The sequence below is a fragment of the Cynocephalus volans genome, chromosome 13 (genome assembly GCF_027409185.1).
Source record: "Cynocephalus volans isolate mCynVol1 chromosome 13, mCynVol1.pri, whole genome shotgun sequence".
Taxonomy (NCBI): Eukaryota; Metazoa; Chordata; class Mammalia; order Dermoptera; family Cynocephalidae; genus Cynocephalus; species Cynocephalus volans.
Window position 1 is genome coordinate 56,605,438 of NC_084472.1, and position 20,043 is coordinate 56,625,480.

Below are 20,043 nucleotides of genomic sequence, written 5' to 3' on the forward strand. Positions count from 1 at the left end.
GAGGAAATGTACAAGGAAATCAATGTCCTGAAAAAAAATGTAGCAGAACTTGCTGAACTGAAGAAGTTATTCAACGAAATAAAAAACACAACGGAGAGTTTAACCAGCAGGCTTGTCGAAGTTGAAGAGAGAACCTCTGAACTTGAAGATGGGCTGTTTGAAATAACACAAGCAGACAAAAAGAAAGAAAAAAGAATCAAGGACATGGAAGAAAATCTGACAGAGATATCAGACAACCTTAAGCGCTCAAATATCTGAGTCATGGGTATTCCAGAAGGGGAGGAAAATGGAGATTCCATTGAAAACATATTCAACAAAATAGTGGCAGAAAACTTCCCAGGTATAGGAAAAATCACAGATCTTCAGATCCAGGAAGCTCAACGATCTCCAAACGTATACAACCCAAAAAGGCTTCTCCAAGACATGTCATAGTCAAATTGGCAAAACTCAGAGACAAAGAGAGAATCTTAAAAGCTGCAAGAGAGAAGCATCAAATCACCTATAAGGGAGCCCCAATCAGGCTAACATCAGACTTCTCATCACAAACCCTAAAAGCTAGAAAGGAATGGGATGATATTTTCAAAATACTAAAAGACAAAGATTGCCAGCCAAGAATACTCTACCCTGCAAGGCTATCCTGCCGAAATGAAGGGCAAATAGTATATTTCTCAGACAAACAAAAACTGCGGGAGTTCACTACCACACGACCACCCTTACAAGAAATCCTCAAGGGAGTACTGGGTTTGGTACCTGAAAAATAACTACCACTGCCATAAAAACCCAAGAAAAATCAATACCCACTAGTATAATAAAAATGGCATTCATGAAAAGAAAACAAGCAAACAAAAACACTATCTACAACCTATGGAACCAACAAACACACAAACGAAACAGTAAATCAGAAACAAAGGAACAAAAGACACCTAGGACAACCAAACAACCAATAAAATGCTAGGAATAAATCAACACCTTTCAATAACAACTCTCAATGTAAAAGGCTTAAATTCCCCAATCAAAAGACACAGACTGGCTGACTGGATCAAAAAGGAGGACCCAACTATATGCTGCCTTCAAGAGACCTACCTCACCCATAAAGATTCACACAGACTAAGAGTGAAAGGATGGAAACAGATTTACCATGCAAACAGAAAAGAAAAACGAGCTGGAGTAGCTATTCTTATATCTGACTTTAAACTAAAAACCATAAAAAGAGACAATGAGGGACACTACTTAATGATAAAAGGACTGATCCATCAAGAAGACATAACAATCATAAATATGTACGCACCCAATGTTGGAGCAGCCAGGTTTATAAAATAAACTCTATTAGACCTAAAGAAGGAAATAGACACTAATACCATGATAGCAGGGGACCTGAACACCCCACTGTCAATATTAGACAGATCATCTAGGCAAAGAATCACTAGAGAAACACAAGATCTAAACAAGACTCTAGACCAATTGGAATTGGCAGATATCTACAGAACATTCCACCCAACAACCTCAGAATATTCATTCTTCTCATCAGCACATGGATCATTCTCCAGGATAGATCACATATTAGGTCACAAATCAAGTCTCAATAAATTCAAAAAAATTGGAATTATCCCATGTATCTTCTCAGACCACAATGGATTAAAACTAGAAATTAATAACAAACGAAACTCTGGAAACTATACAAACACATGGAAATTAAACAGCATTCTACTTAATGACATATGGGTCCAAGAAGAAATCAAGCAGGAAATCAAAAAATTTATTGAAACTAATGAAAACAATGATATATCATACCAAAACCTGTGGGATGCAGCCAAAGCAGTATTGAGGGGGAAATTTATTGCATTAAACGCTCACTTCAGAAGAATGGAAATATGGCAAGTGAACAACCAAACACTTCACCTTAAAGAACTAGAAAAACAAGAACAATCCAAACCTAAAGGTAGCAGACAGAAGGAAATCATTAAGATCAGAGCAGAACTGAATGAAATTGAAAACCAAAAAAGAATTCAAAAGATCAACGAATCAAAAAGTTGGTTTTTTGAAAAGATAAATAAAATTGACAAACTATTAGCATGGCTAACAAAAAAAAGAAGAGAGAAGACTCAAATACCCCAAATTAGAAATGACAAAGGCGATATTACAACGGATTCATCTGAAATACAAGGAATCATTCGAGACTACTATAAACAACTATACGCCAACAAATTTGAAAATCTGGAGGAAATGGATAAATTTCTGGACACACACAAGCTCCCAAAACTGAACCATGAAGACGTAGAAGATTTGAACAGACCAATAACAATAAAGGAGATTGAAGCTGTTATCAGAAGGCTCCCAACAAAGAAAAGCCCAGGACCAGATGGCTTCACAGCAGAATTTTACCAAACATTCAAAGAGGAATTGACACCGATTCTTTACAAACTACTCCAAAAAATTGAAACGGACGCAAATCTCCCAAACTCATTCTATGAAGCAAACATCATCCTGATACCAAAACCAGGTAAAGATATAACCAAAAAAGAAAACTACAGGCCGATATCCTTGATGAATATAGATGCAAAAATCCTCACTAAAACTCTAGCAAACAGAATACAGCAACACATACGAAAAATTATTCATCACGATCAAGTGGGATTCATCCGAGGGATGCAAGGTTGGTTCAACATACGCAAATCAATAAATGTGATACACCATATTAATAAACTCGAACACAAGGACCATATGATCATCTCTATAGATGCTGAAAATGCATTTGATAAAGTTCAGCACTCATTCATGACAAAGACCGTCTATAAGTTAGGTATAGATGGAAACTATCTCAACATAATTAAAGCCATATATGCCAAACCTACTGCCAATATCATCCTGAATGGGGAAAAGCTGAAAGCTTTTCCTTTAAGAACAGGAACTAGGCAAGGATGCCCACTCTCACCACTCCTATTTAACATAGTGTTGGAAATACTGGCCAGAGCAATCAGAGAAGAGAAGGAAATAAAGGGCATCCAGATTGGAAAAGATGAAGTCAAACTGTCCCTGTTTGCAGATGACATGATCCTTTATATCGAACAGCCTAAAACCTCTACAAAAAAACTGCTGGAATTGATAAATAATTTCAGCACAGTAGCAGGATACAAAATCAACACACAAAAATCAGTAGCATTTCTTTTCTCCAATAGTGAACATGCTGAACGAGAATTCAAGAAAGCCTGCCCATTTACAATAGCCACCAAAAAAATAAAATACTTAGGAATTGAGTTAACCAAGGAGGTGAAAAATCTCTATAATGAGAACTACAAACCACTGCTGAGAGAAATTAGAGAGGATACAAGAAGATGGAAAGATATCCCATGCTCTTGGATTGGAAGAATCAACATAGTGAAAATGTCCATACTACCCAAAGTGATATACAAATTCAATGCAATCCCCATCAAAATTCCAAAGACATTTTTCTCAGAAATGGAAAAAACTATCCAGACATTTATATGGAACAATAAAAGACCACGCATAGCCAAAGCAATGCTGAGCAAAAAAAAATAAAGCTGGAGGCATAACACTACCTGACTTTAAGCTATACTACAAAGCTATAATAACCAAAACAGTATGGTACTGGCATAAAAACAGACACACTGACCAATGGAACAGAATAGAGAATCCAGAAATCAACCCACACACTTACTGCCATCTGTTCTTTGACAAAGGCACCAAGCCTATTCACTGGGGAAGGGACTGCCTCTTCAGCAAATGCTGCTGGGATAACTGGATATCCATATGCAGGAGAATGAAACTAGATCCATACCTCTCACCGTGTACGAAAATCAACTCATAATGGATTAAGGATTTAAATATACACCCTGAAACAATAAAACTTCTTAAAGAAAACATAGGAGAAACACTTCAGGAAATAGGACTGGACACAGACTTCATGAATACAACCCCAAAAGCACGGGCAACCAAAGGAAAAATAAACAAATGGGATTATATCAAACTAAAAAGCTTCTGCACAGCAAAAGAAACAATTCACAGAGTTAAAAGACAACCAACAGAGTGGGAGAAAATATTTGCAAAATATATATCTGACAAAGGATTAATATCCAGAATATATAAGGAACTTAAACAACTTTACAAGAAGAAAACAAGCAACCCAATTAAAAAATGGGCAAAAGAGCTAAGTAGGCATTTCTCTAAGGAAGATATACAAATGGCCAACAGACATATGAAAAAATGCTCAACATCACTCAGCATCCGGGAAATGCAAATCAAACCACACTGAGATACCATCTAACCCCAGTTAGGATGGCTAAAATCCAAAAGACTGTGAATGATAAATGCTGGCGAGGTTGCGGAGAAAAAGGAACTCTCGTACATTGTTGGTGGGACTGCAAAATGGTGCAGCCTCTATGGAAAATGGTATGGAGGTTTCTCAAACAATTGCAGAGAGATCTACCATATGACCCAGCTATCCCACTGTTGGGAATATACCCAGAGGAATGGAAATCATCAAGTCGAAGTTATACCTGTTCCCCAATGTTCATTGCAGCACTCTTTACAATAGCCAAGAGTTGGAACCAGCCCAAATGTCCATCATCAGATGAGTGGATACGGAAAATGTGGTACATCTACACAATGGAATACTATTCAGCTATAAAAACGAATGAAATACTGCCATTTGCAACAACATGGATGGACCTTGAGAGAATTATATTAAGTGAAACAAGTCAGGCACAGAAAGAGAAATACCACATGTTCTCACTTATTGGTGGGAGCTAAAAATTAATATATAAATTCACACACACTCGCGCGCACACACACACAAAACCGGGGGGGGGGGGGGGGGGAGAAGATATAACAACCACAATTACTTGAAGTTGATACGACAAGCAAACAGAAAAGACATTGTTGGGGGGGAGGGGGGGAGGGAGAAGGGAGAGAGGTTTTGGTGATGGGGAGCAATAATCAGCCACAATGTATATTGACAAAATAAAATTTTTAAAATATAAAAAATAAAAAAATAAAAATAAATAAATAAATAAAATTTAAAAAAACATTTTCTTCTACCTAAAAAAAAAAGAAAAAATTGTTTATCACATATCATATACATATGCATTATGCTTTTTTTTTAACCTCTATAACTTTGCTTATGTCCATTCTGTTTGTCTAAAATACTATTTCAAACCTCAAAGTCCCCTAATTGAAATTATACCCTTCATTCAAGGCTCAACTCAAATGCCAGACCTTACACAATGTTTTCTCAGTCACTGAAGGCTGAAGTGAAACAGCCTCCCTTCTGTATTCATATAGCCCTTAACCACATGCTGCCTTGTACTATAGTTATTATTATGTCTTTCAACTTGTATTAGGCCATAACCTCCCTGAAAGCAGAGGCCATGTGTTAGAATCATATACTTCCTGAGTTGAAATGTCCCTTACAAGTTATATAGCACAAGCTCCCACTCTGTGCTTGAAATCCCTATGCAATATCCTGAAGAAGCAGTTATCTATCTACAGCATTACCAAGCCTTGAGGCAGGCAATCCCATTCATCTCTGGGTACTTCACAATGCCTGAGAATGCTTTATGCATGAAGAGTGAACAAAATGTATTTTTCATGAAGAAATTACTTGTTTATTACATGCAAATACAATGCAAAAAAATAAAACCTAGCTATGTCATATTATTGTGTGATCAGTCTTAGGGAGCCAGTATTTCCTCTGTAGAACAGAAATAATTATATCCTCTTTATATCACTGTCATGAAAATTAGTGAAATAATGTAAGTTCAATTCCTAATGCATTGCATGTAATCAATATTTCCTAGATTTTTAAAAACTTCTTTATAATAAAATATTAATAGTTATTATCATCAACTTAATACCTTTCTCAGTAATCCTTTTCCAAACCACTGCTAAACTTGACCTGGCTTTTCCCTGGTTTGGGTAGAAGTTTTTCTGTGGCAAAACAATCCAATTTCCCAAATAGTTTCTGAAAATTTCTGGTGATCTCAGAAGGAGAAGAGATAAACATGATTGCATTAAATTATTTGAAACACCTTAACTTGACATTCCTAAAGAAAAACACTCCAGAATTTACAAGAGAAAGATGGTAACTGTCTTTAAACAAGCAGGATGAAAGACTATAAAGGGGACAAAGTAACTCCATCTAGACAAAGAGGGATACAGGACTTCCAGCATGGATCAAAAACTGATACTGATGCCAGAAGGTGGAAAATAAAAGGCTAAAGGGTTTACTTTTTCTTTCTCTCTCTCCTTCCCTTCCTTTTTCCTTTCTTCCTATTCTTTCTCTCTCTCTTTCCTTCCCCTATTCCTTTTTATTTTATTTCATTTTTTATAAAACAGTATAATATTAGGGAGGTAGTAAAACGAAAGGTAAGTTCTGGAGTTGAAGAGAATACTATGCCAATTAAGTTTTAGATTAATGGTGATAGAAAGGAAACAGGAAAAACGGCATTGAATAGAAGGGGACCCATGATGAACTAACTACAGTTGGATTATTCAGTTTAAGAACACTGAATAAAAGGGCAGAATGAATACAATTAGAAAGACAGGCTTATAGTCATTGCTCAATAAGTAGTTGTAGGATGAAAGTATAAAAGACTAAATAAGTCAGTAATGGGAAAAAGGTCATGTATTCAGGTTCCAATGCTAAAAAGAAATCTCTATTTGAGTCCTGAGCATAGATGTAATTAAGGTAAGCAAAGAGGATGATGCAGCTAAGGAAAATTTCTGTTTAGGGGCTTGCCTATTGGTATCCTGTTCCATCACTATTCCTTTGAATATGACTCTTTAATTTCTCTCAACAGTAATATGTAGTTCTCATAATAGAGATCTTTCACCTCCTTGGTTAAATTGATTCCTAGGTATTTTATTTTTTTGATGGCTATTGTAAATGGGTTTGCTTTCTTGATTTCTTTATCTGCTACACTTCATTGTTTGTTGGAGTATAAAAATGCTACTGATTTTTGTGTGTTGATTTTCTATACTGTAACTTTACTGAAATGGTTTATCAACTCTAAGAGTTTTTTTGTAGAGTCTTTAGGCTTTTCTGTGTATAGGATCATGCCATCTGCAAATAGGGACAATTTGACTTCATCTTTTTCAATCTGGATGCCCTTTATATCTTTCTCTTGCCTGACTGCTCTGGCAAGTACCTCCAATACTACACTAAGTAGGAGTGGTGAGAGTGGACATCCTTGTCTTGTTCCCATACTTAAGAGAAAAGCTTTCAGCTTTTCTCATTCAGGATGATACTGGCAGTGGGCTTGCTGCACATGACTTTCATTGTGTTGAGATACTTTCCTTCTATACCTAATTTGCTGAGTCTTTATCATAAAGCAACATAAAATTTTGTGAAATGCTTTTTCTGATTCAGTTGAGATAATCATATGGTTTTCTTCCTTGATTTTGTTAATGTGATATATCACATTTATTGATTCTATTGAGATAATCATATGGTTTTCTTCCTTGATTTTGTTAATGTGATATATCACATTTATTGACCTGTGTATGTTGAACCATCCTTGCATCCCTGTGTTGCTGTTTCTATTTGTCAATGTTTTGTTGAGGATTTTTGTGCCTATGTTCATCAAAGATATTGGTCTATATTTTTCTTTTCTTTTGGTATCTTTGCCTGGTTTTGGTATCGGGGTGATGCTGGCCTCACAGAATGAGTTTGGGAGAATGGCCTCTGTTTCAATTTTTTGGAATAGTTTGAAGAGAATTGGTATTAATTCCTAAAGCCAGAGGCATAATACAACCTGACTTCAAATTATAGTACAAGGCTACAGTAACCAAAACAGCATGGTACTGGCATAAAAATAGAAACACTGACCAATGGAACAGAATAGAGAACCCAGAAGTCAACCCACATACTTACAGCCAACTGATCTTCAACAAAGGCACCAAGAACATACATTAGGAAAAGGACTGCCCCTTCCATAAATGGTGCTAGGAAACTGGACATCCATATGTAGAAGAATGAAACTATACCCATATATCTTGCCATATACCAAAATCAACTCAAAATGTATTAAAGACTTAAATAGAAGACCTGAAACTATAAAACTCCTGAAAGAAAACATCAGGAAGTAGAACTGGGCAAAGACCTTCTGAATATGACCCCAAAAGCACAGACAACAAAAGGAAAAAAGTAAAAAATGAGATTATACCAAACTAAAAAGCTTCTGCACAGCAAAAGAAACAACAGAGTGAAAAGACAACCTACAGAGTGGGAGAAAATATATGCAAACTTTGCATGTGACAAAGGAATAGTATTCATAATATACAAGGAACTCAAACAATAGTAAAAATTTTTTAAAAAACCCGATTTAAAAAATGGGCAAAGGAGCTAAATAGGCATTTCTCAAAGGAAGATATACAAATGGCCAACAAACACATGAAAAAATGCTCAACATCACTCAGCATCAGGGAAATGCAAATCAAAACCACACTGAGATACAGATATCACCTCACCCCACCTAGACTGGCTATTATCAAAAAGACAGAGAATAACTAATGCTGGTGAGGATACAGAGCAAGGGGAACCCTCCTATTTTGTTGGTGGGACTGTAAATTGGTGCAGCCATTATGGAAAATGGTATGGAGGTTCCTGAAGCAACTAGAGATAGAACTACCATATGATCCCAGCAATTCCATTGCTGGGTATATACCCAAAGGAATGGAAATCATCATGTCAAAGGCATGCCTGCCTGGACCCCCATATTTATTGCAGTTCTATTTACAATAGCAAAGAGTTGGAACCAAACTAAACATCAATGTTGGACAACTGGATAAGGAAAATGTGGTATATACACACAGTGAATACTACTCTGCCATAAAAAAGAATGAAATACAGCCATTTGCAGCAACATGGATGAACTCAAGAAAATTACATGAAAGGAAATAAGTCAGGCACAGAAAGAGAAATACCATGTCCTCACAGCTAAAAAATAAACAAATTAAAAAAAAAAAGAATGAAAGAAAGATACAACAACCACAATAATACATTGAACTTTCAAAAGGAAAGAAAAGAACTGAGGTTACTAAAGGTAGGAAGGTGGGTAAGGAAGGAATTGGTAAAGGGCCATGAAAAACAATTCCATTGTATAATGTTGAATATTCTAATTACCCTCAGCATCACATATTGCACATAGGCATGGATATTCAACTCTGTACCCCACAGATATGTACAAATAACTATGTTCCAATAAAAAACAAAATTAAATCTAAAATATGCTACATTTTATCAGAATATTTTCCACAAAGGCATACCAAAAACATCACCTCCATGTAGGTGGCCCACCACAGCCACCATAACCATGGCTGCCACGAAAGCAGCTAGACGCCACAACCACCACACAGATGGTCTGCCAGCCACTGGAGTGGCTGTGCATTGACACAAGGAGAGTCACCAGCAGAGACCAAAGAAGATGTCTCTCTCCACAAACCCCATTCCAGAGTGACAGAAGAAACATCTGCTCTATGATAATATTGGGGGATCTCAACACATTTCTCAGCATTGGACAGGTCATCTATGTAATAAATCAACAGAGTAACCATTACTCTTTCAGAAGGAGAGAAGAAATCTAGGGTAATTAGAGGGGGGAGAGGGGAGGAGAGGGGGATGGGGAGAGATTGGACAAGGGGCATAAAGAATAAGTACGATTTGTAATGATATATATGCTAGTAATATTGATTTGATCAACATATGTCAATGTTGAACGCCAAAAGTATGCATAATCAATTGATTCAAAAAAAATTTTTTAAAAAAAATTTTTTTTCCAAAATTCTGACCTATGTCTAAAATGAAAATAAATTAATCAAATTATGAACAGGGTAAGGAGAGTTATGTCAAATATAAGAAACACTATAAAGGATAAAAATAGAATTACAGAATTGCAACAATAATAGTAATAGCTGACATTTATTGAAGCTTATTAGATTCCAGGTACTGTGCCAAATGCTTTACATGGTTTAATGCATTCAAAATGACTACAAGAGAAGGGGGGCTTAGAGAGATTAAGTCACTTGTCAATGGTCTCACAGCTAAAAAGTGGCAAAAATGTGATTCAATCTCTAGTCTAAAGCCCATGTTCTGACCCACTATCTGCATGGACTCTTTGGGAAAGAGGGCTGGTGAGAAAGTGATATCAAAACCCTCCCTAGTCATTCAAGCTTGAGACAAATGAAAACAAAATCAATGCTCTGCAAAGTACCTTTTACGTGCCGAGCACATGTGGCATGTAAGAGATTCAAATCAGATCCCAGATCTGAGGGAATCCACACTGTAATGGGAGAGGCAGATATTCATAGAAATAACACGGCAGTACAAGCTGTGAGCTGCCTAAGAGATATGAACAGAGGAGAGAACGTCTAACGCAGAGTGTCTCATGCAAACCTACAGAATTTCTGGCAACACAGAGTGCTAAATAAATAACGACTAAATGAAATAAAATCACTCTAGAAAAGAGGTATTCTGTCTCAGAGGGAATTTTTTTTAAAAAAAGGCAAAAGGATCAACGTTGCTTTCTTTTTCTAAGAGAAAAAATTTAACAGATTATGGCAATCATTGACATTCAAATCATAATAAAGAAGAAACTTTTTGTTCAGAGTATATTTTAAACATTATAAGTATCACATTAAAATGTCCCCATATTAAATATTCTAAAAGACAGACAATGATTACATGAAATGTAAACCACTACATAAAATTTACACTGCAACTCAAATATACTTTATTTTTCTAAATAGACATTGAGAGATTAAGAGAACATGCAAGGACACTGGAGTGTTCTACTTTGAAACCCCAGATTTCTCTTGCATCTTGTGCTGCCCTTTAGTTTTCCCCAGACTTACCATCTATCCTCCTCCCTACAACATTCCCAAGAAAAAACTTGCTAATGTGTTAATGCCAAGAACTGGAGACATCCGTTTCTTGCTACCAGAGGCTTAAAATAATTGCTACTTGCTATGCTCATCTCAAAATCATATTGGCACCTTCTATTCTAAGATACCAAGTTTGACTTTTTTCCCCGCTACATTTTTAGGAACTTCTATATGAATATATACCATACCTTGTTCCAATATCAAGCCAGCTACCATAATCCTTGACCAAGAAGAAAAAATGCTGTAAAATAAAATATGACTCCATTAAAAACAAAAGCTACTTAGATTCAGTCTAAAAACAAAGTTGTTTTAGAATTGCACGTTTCCGGGCCGGCCCGTGGCTCACTCGGGAGAGTGCGGTGCTGATAGAACTGCATGTTTCCGATTTCTGACCCTTCAGAACCACTATGACAGAAATCAACAAGGTTATGCTCTTTAATGAAATTTTTGCTTAGACTAAAATGAGCAATAGTCTAAAGCCAGAAATAGTAATACCATTCATTCAAATGAACACAAAAATGACATTTGTGAATAACTAGAAAGAAAAAAGAACCAGCCAACTTTAATAAAAGACACCTAAATAATGCCAAAGAAGTCAGGGAAAAGAAGCCATCATCCATTCATCAACAAATGTTTACTAACTGCCTACTATTTGCTAATCACTGTGTTAGGTCCTAGAGACAAACTCTCTTTCATGAGGCATATAACGTAGTGAATGATTCCATCAAATTATCAGGCATGTGTGTGACACAGATAGAGATAGAGATAGAGAGATAGAGAGAGAGAGAGAGAGAGAGAGAGGGAAAGGGAGACAGAGAGACAGAGAGTGAGAGAGAGACAGACAGGGAAAGAGAGAGAGAGGGAGGGAAAGAGACAGACAGACAGAGAGACAGAGAGATGATGTTATCATTGGAAAACACCGGCAATTATGGGAGCATAGAGGAAGAGGTACATACTATGATTGGGGTATAAGGAAAGGCTTCGCACTGGGAAGTGAAATCTAAGTGAAAAGTAGGAGTTATATGAAAGAGGAGGTTGGTGAGACAGAAAAAGTATATTTTTGGCAGAGGGAACAGCTTATGTAAACATTGAGAGTCTACAGAGAGCTTGGTAAATTCAAAGAAAGGCGGGTATAGAGAAAACAAGGAGGGAGAGGTGAGAGATGATGCCAGTCAACTAAGCAGAAGTTAGATCACGAAAATGACTTTACAAATTAATTGAAGCAATTTGACACTATATAAAATTATTCCGAGAACTGAAATTCTCTCCTATTAACATGTCTTACCAATATGCAACTTTGTAAGCAAAACTGAGAGCTGATTGTTCTAACATTATGTGTGGTCAATTTCAGAAATATATTGGATACACAATTCAATACAACACAAAAATGTCCTCATCTAAGTCAAGTGACTAGGAATCTGATCTGGGAAGTTAACCCTAATTGTTGTCTCTAGTCACTTCGAGCATGGAATGTTAACAATTAATCGTACCCAGTAAGAGGTCTGGCCTTTGTCCTCAGCTACTGGGAGTTGATTTCTAGGCTCTGGAAAGTTCATGTCTGATAGAAGTGTTTTGCCTGAGGCCTTGGCCACCAGACAGTTTAACAATATGATTTATGATGGGGTCTTTGGGCCACACGATCTGAGTTCTACCCCCAGAAGGACTGGAGACTAAAGATCAGCCACATGGGCAGTATGTAATCAAGCCCCAATAAAAAGTCTGCACACCCTTAAGGCTCAGGTAAGCCTGGCTGGCAATACTCTGTGTGCACTGTCACACATCAGTGCTGAGAGAGTAATGTTGTCCTGATTTCACAGGGAGAAAATTACAGAAGCTTTGTATTTGGTGCCCTCCTGGACTCTCCCCATGCATCTCTTCTCTTGGCTGATTTTAATCTGCATCATTTCACTGTAATAAACCATAACAGTGAATACAATAGTGTTCAGTGAGTCCTGTGAACCCTTCTAGTGCATTATTGAACCAGAGGATGGTATTGAGAACTCCCCAATATTGCCAATGTAAAACAGATTCTTTTTTTGTTAAAATGCCCTACATACAAGAGGCCTACTTACATGCTTCTCACTTAGAACTCATTTTTATTATAACTATCATATTGATTAGTTTCCTTTCTCCTTCCTTCCCTCCCTTCCTTTTTTCCTTTCTTTTTTAATCTGAGAGAGGGCTAAAAATCAACATTTCAAGTAGGAAAATGATGTTATTATATAAATCTAAAGTTAGCTTTTCCTGTTAATTCCTTATGGAAGGTTAATTTCATATACAAAGCAACATGCAAGACTAGGTATAAAATGATGGATTTGAATAAATCACACAATAAGACTTTTGACAACTTAGTAAGTGTTCTTACTGCATAATAAATTATACAAAAAGAAAGTAATTTGTATGTGTAGTTATGCCAGCACTCAGAACTCAATATCTAAAGAACTCACATACAAAAATGCATTCCTATTTCTATAGATTAAATTAACTCAGCACTTAGTTTCTTAATCTTATGTATACTAAATATCCAATAATGCCTTACCAAAGCCATAATGTCTGATATGACGAGAACAATGAGAAAAAGGCTGGAGGAAAAAAAAAAGAAAGAAAGAAAAATTACATATAATACAACAGGCACATTTTTCAAGCACATTATAATCAAATAACCCAATATTCTGTTAGTATTTTTGCTTCTGAAAATGCTTTCGACAAGAGTTCTTTTCACATTATCACGGGTGACTTTCCCACAGTGATGTGCTAGACTTCAAAAATGTTATTGAAAACACTGAACATTTATTTCAGTGGAATGAAAGGGACAAGAAATTAAACTTAAATTTTTAAATTAAACTTTTTGAGATAATTATAGATCGACATGCAATAGAGGGTATCCCGTGTACCTTCAACTCTGTTTCTTCTAATGGTAATATCTTGCAAAACTATGGTACAATTTCACAATGAGGATATTGACATTCATACTGTCAAGATACAAAACATTCCCATCATCACAAGGATCCCACCTCACATGATGCCCTTTTATAGCCACATCTCTCTTCCCCTCACCACCCCCCTGCCTAATTCCTAACCCCTGGCAACCACTAATCTGTTCTCCATTTCTATAATATTGTCATTTCACAAGTATTACATAAATGGAATGGAATCATTTATACAACACTTTGTAACTTTTTGGGACTGTTTTTTTCACTTATCACAATTCTCTCAAGATTCACACAAGGTGTTGTGTGTATTGATAGTTCAGTCCTTTTTATTGCTCAGTAGTACTCTATCGTATGGTTCAACAATGGTTTGCTTAACCATTCCAGCAGTGAAGGACATTAGGGTTGTTTCCAATTTGTGGCTATTACAAATAAAGCTGTTATAAACATTTGAGTAAAGTTTTATGTACAAGCATAAGTTTTCATTTCTCTAGGAAAAATACCCAAGAGTACAATTGCTGGGTCATATGGCAATTGTATGTTTAGTTTCATAAGAAACTGTAAAACTCTTTTCAGAATGGTTGTACCATGTTACATTCCCACAAGCAATGTATGAGAGCAATTTCTTTTCATCCTCAACAGCATCTGGTGATGCCACTATTTTTTATTTTAACTATTTTGATAGGTGTGTAATGAAATGTCATTGTGGTTTTAATATGCATTTCCTTAATGGCTAATGAGGCTGAACATCTTTTCATCTTTTCACTGCCATCTGATATCCTCTTCAGGTGTTTCACTCATTTTCTAATTGAATTGTTTAGTTTTTACTGTTGAGTGTTGAGAATTCTTTTTATATCCTAGATAGTAGTCCTTCGCCACATATTTGGTTTGCAAATATTTTCTCCCAGTACATAGGTTATATTTTCATCCTTTTAGCAGGGTTTTTGTAGAGAGCAAAAGCTTTTAATTTTTAAGAAATCCATTTCATCGATTTTCCCTTTTGTGAGTCATGGTTTTGGTGTCAAGTCTAACTCATGGCCTAATCCAAATCCCAAAGATATTCTCTTATGGTTTTTTTTGAAAGTTTAAATCTGTGGTCCATTGAGTTAATTTCTGAATAAGGTTTAAGGTTCTGGTTGAGATTTACAACTTGCTTTTAAGAAATTGTTTTTCTCACTATACGTATGGAATATAGAAATGTGTTGGGCTCATTTTTAGGAGCAAACATTATCTGTGAGCCACATGGTGCCTATGGGTAGAGGATGAAGATGGCACCCGTGGGAAGTAGGGGAGGCGTAACCCAAGATAGCTCCAAAAGGTTTTTATTGGTCCCCCAGTATTTCCACACTCGTGAACCCTGTGTGATCACTATGCTCAACATGTTAGTAAAAAGTGCATGCCCGCATGATCCTTTAATTGATTGGTTAGTTCATGGAAAACCCCTACTTGCTTGCTTATATAAATTGCAGTGTAATGGCAATAAAGTGGAACTGCCCTGACAGAACCCCTGTCGCGTCTGAGTGTCTCTTTCACGGGGCTGGGTTGGCGGGCAGCAGGCTCACTTTTCCCAGAGATCCCTCGGTCCCAACACCAGGGGTAATCCTGTCACTCCTTCTCCTTCTGGGTCTGCGGGAGGACCCCAGGCGCGCCCCCACAGAAGCATAGTTCAATAATTCACATAAGCAAGTATATACCACAAGTCAGACTGATCATATCTTACTGAAGTATAATACCATTCAAAACAAGCCTGATAAAACATATATAATAGAGTGTCGTAATATGATTAAGAGTTTGTAGAGAATGCAATGGTCATCAAATACAGCCTTCTGCCCAAAGCATGAATTCCCAAAGTAACAATCCATTGTCTAGCACTAGTTTTAGTGGTTTGCATAACAGAATCTACTTTATTTTAGACAGCTCCAATTATTGCAAAGTGTTTTTCTTCTTTGAATCAAAATCAGCACAACAAAAATTTCATGCTATGGATCCTGTTCTTCTGAAACAACAGAAAAAGAATAAACGCAATTCAAATGCATCAGACCTTTAAATATCTTTTTAAAAGTTTTGAATGATTTTGAAAAAACATGTTTTTGTTTTTCTAAAGCAAATTATTTCATTGTGTGACAACAGATGATGTTCTGGAATCATTTTGAAGTAAGGCACATCTGATATGTTACTTATTGTCTTCTCAGCCTTAATTTCCTTACCTATAGAATGGGCATAATATTTATATTTCACAGTATCACTGGGAAAATTAAGTCAGGTAATATATGTAAAGTGCCTAGTACAGTGCTTGACATATGGTATGTGCCTAATAAGTACTGGTTTCACTCTCATTCCCTGTACAAAAGCTTTACATAAAATAAAAGACACAATCTCTGCCCTTATGGAGTTCACAGGGTGTGTATTAATTAGCTAGGGCTACCATAACAAAGTACCACAGACTAGGTGGCTTGAACGACAAAAATTTCTTCACAGTTCTAGAGGGTAGAAGTCTAAGATCAGTGTGTCTGCAGTAATGGTTTCATTCTGAAGTCTCTTTCCTTGGCATGTGGATGGCCTTCTCCCTTTGTTTCACATGGTCTCTCCTATGTGTAGTCTGTGTCCTAATCTCCTCTTTTTATGAGGATATCAGTCTTACTGGATTAGGGCCCACCCATATAACCTCATTTTACTTCTTTTTTTTTTTTTTTTTTTTTTTTTTCCCGTCGTTTTCGTGACCGGCACTCAGCCAGTGAGTGCACCGGTCAGTCCTATATAGGATCCGAACCCGCGGCGGGAGCGTCACCGCGCTCCCAGCGCAGCACCCTACCAAGTGCGCCACAGGCTCGGCCCTCATTTTACTTCTTTAAAGGTCCTTTCTCCACACACAGTCATATTCTGAGGTCCTGGGGGGTTAAGACTTCAACATAAGAATTTGGGGGGAGACAATTCAGTCCAAAATTGGGTGTGAAACAAAAAAATAAGAAATTGTTTCACCACAGTCTGAGTTACTTAACTTAGCCAGGAATTTGAGGGTGGAAGCATCCTGGGGAGTAGGACACTTGGGTAAGAAAAACTTATCAGAGAATATGATCCCTGATCTAAGTCTTAATTAACAAGAAGGAAAAGTTTTTCCAGGGCAAATCCTCATATTTTTTAACCATTCTGTGGAAACTGAGGAACACAGAAGAAAGTTGCCCAATATCACACAGCTAGTAAGTGAGAGGGCATACTTCTAACAAAGCAAGTCAGGGCCCAGAGCCTGTGCTCCTAACCGTTATGCACATTGTCTCCCCGTAGCTCTACTGACTCTTGGGAGCCTTTGGCATCTTCGTCATGTTCCTCTGAATGTGTCCCTTGTTTATTCATATATTGATAAAATGAGAAGGCATAAATATATTATTCAATATTCATGGGGATCTAATACAAAGTAGGATGAGATAATCACTCCCCCTGCTCTGGATATAATAATTCTATTGAAAGCAGGTTAGTTTTATGCTATCATTTTATCTCTAGGATGTAGATCCTACTAATTTGCCTCATAAAGACAATTTGACTCAAGAAACAAATACCTGCTACTGGTTTTTACTCAGTTATTATTTGTCTCCCTGATGGATGGTAAGCTCTATTCACCAATGTATCACCAGTGACTAGGATAGTGCCTGGCATGTGACAGAAACTCAAAACATATTTGCCAAAAGGATAGCGGAAGTAATTAGCATAAAATAAAATTGAAAATGGCTAATATTACACATTGCAAAATTTATTTTACATAAAAATAAGAAAGGTTATTAATAAGAGGTCTGACTTAAGAACTTCTTCCTTTTGTTTCATAAAACAGTAAAAATGTTGACCCAGGAAATATTAGACTTGCTAGAAACAACACTGTAAAAAGAAAAAACCCACAAGGAATAAAATCTATAACTGACAAAATAATGATGGAAGAAGGGAATCTTCTTGACAAAAACCAAATCTGTAATATCTGATCTAGATGAATTAGACCTGGTAGAGATAATAACCATAAAAGAAAAAAATACACTGGCAGGAGCTACAATTCATACACTTTAAAATAGACCAAAAAGGAGATAAGTGAACTAAAATTTCTTTGTGAAATTAAGTAAAAATAACCTCAATAAAAATAACTTCAATAAACTAAAAATTCTAAGTCATGCAAAATAAAATAATGCTAACACAGCTTTTCTACTTCACCATTGTTCAGTACATACAAGGGTACTTCAAAAAGTTCATGGAAAGATTCCTGTTATCTTTTAATTTTACTTCTCCATGAACTTTTTGAAGTACTCTCATATTTTAAGAAATGAGCTCGAAGAAAAGCAGTTAGAATCATACTGGTCTGTTATACTGAACTCATCATCCTTGATATTACAGATCTAATAAACAATCACTAGCATAAACTCCACTTCCATCTTAACCCCAGGTTTTTAAGAGTTGTAAGAAAATGTTTAGCAACATAAAGAGAATATTAAAATATGGACAGAAAGGAGAGATGATATCAGTAATATTTAGCATGTGGATATGGTAATGGGGGATGGATGGGGTTTGTTTTATGTACTGGATTAAATAAATGAAACAGGATGAGAAGCTAGCTTTTAAGAGGAAGAAAGGAAATAAATTTGAAGAGTCAGTGTGACATCCAGGGAGAAATCAGTGACTTGTGAGGGTTTAAAGGTCAAAAGAAAAGACTTTTATAGTTTTTTTCCCCAGTTTTGCCACCTTTACCATTGTTCTCTACCTTTGTGTTTAGTTTTCCATTGCACTAGTCTCAAGATAGAATTACTATACACACACACATACACACACTTTGATGATTCTACATTTTCCCAGCTATTCTTATTTAAACCTTAATTAAAATTGCTTCTAGAAAGTTTATCCACTAACAAAGATGCAGGAAAATGCAAGTTATTCACCAGTTTTTTTATTGCATCTAAATAACTATTTTTATGTGATATTGACAAGGCATAAATGCTTTTAATATTAAATTCGTGTAAATATCCATCATAAATATACAAAATAAAACTAGAAACAGGATTCCTACTATTACTAAGCAATAGAAGAAAAACTTTTTAAATTATGGCATATACATAATAATACGCTAAACCAAGTTCTAACTTAAACTCATCAAGAACAACATGAAAATTTATGCTAATATTAGTTATTTCTTTCAGCATTGAATATACCAGCTTGATTCAAGAATAACAAATAAAAATTTAAGAATAACTTCTAAGAAGCTTTATATTTATACTAAATGTTTTTCAGAGAGTCCTTGTGCTCATAAGGAAATTTTATTGGTTAAAAAAACATGAGTTGACAGCTTCTCTTTCATAGTCTTGACTGCTTAAGATTGACTGCTCCAGGAATTCCTTAAAACTCAGAAAGAATACTTCCTTCTCTATTTGTCAAATGTGTAGAAATCAAAACTGTGAAGCTGTGTAAATTATTGACATTTAGAAAAGTTCACTTCAAGCCATGTAAAATGCAATTAATAAATTTGTCTAATACATATTTAAGAAATAAGCCAAAAGAAAAGCTAGAATGATAGCCCTTGTTTTTTTGTAAGCACAGTTATATCTATAACAAACAAACAATTAACTACAATAATTTAACATTCACTTTTTACTCTTTTCTAGAAAGGCTTTTCACTAGTTTGAATAACATTCTAAAAACATTTTAATGCTGAGAAAACATGTTTGTCTGCTAGAGGCCCTAATCAACTAATATCTTCTGCTAACAACTGAACTCTAAAAGGGTGAAAATTTTCTCATTTTTGTAACAAACAATCTATGTTACAGTGTTTTAATAGCAATCACATGAAATATCTTCAAATATTTACTCTCATTTTTAAAAGATGGGCAAATAGAATGCTTAAACTAATTCATCTTACCTTTTAGACGATAACTGGGTAGTCAATTGCACCACTTCAAAAGTACATATTACAAGAACGAAGGGGATTAAGATCTGTTTAAAAGAACAAATGATGCCCCAGGTTACTGAAGCAAACAAATGATGCCATGGGTAACTGAAGCACTTGAAATACTTTTTGAAACAAATACTATTTCTGCTTATAGAAATACTTTCAATTTTTCAAAGAACTATTATATATACTAGTCAAGAACAGACACTGAAATAAAAGCCTGATACCAATGACACATAGGACAGTAATGAAACTGATTTAAAAGTCTACATTAATAAAATATGCAGTATAAAAAATAACAAA

At 35.8% G+C, this 20,043-nt stretch overlaps 1 protein-coding gene across 4 annotated transcripts in view; it reads right to left on the reverse strand.

Moving 5' to 3' along the window:
* Positions 1 to 20,043, reverse strand: part of PIGN (phosphatidylinositol glycan anchor biosynthesis class N) — a 153,558-nt gene that overhangs the window by 18,061 nt on the left and 115,454 nt on the right. For 3 of the 4 annotated variants that reach the window (XM_063077098.1, XM_063077097.1, XM_063077096.1), the window contains exons 26-28: positions 19,711 to 19,784; positions 13,436 to 13,478; positions 11,085 to 11,137 (exon numbers count right to left, since the gene is read on the reverse strand). In XM_063077098.1, coding sequence (XP_062933168.1) covers positions 11,085 to 11,137; positions 13,436 to 13,478; positions 19,711 to 19,784 — 170 coding nt within the window. Of the gene's footprint in view, positions 1 to 11,084; positions 11,138 to 13,435; positions 13,479 to 19,710; positions 19,817 to 20,043 lie in introns of those variants that run through there. The other variant, XM_063077099.1, reaches the window with a different exon arrangement.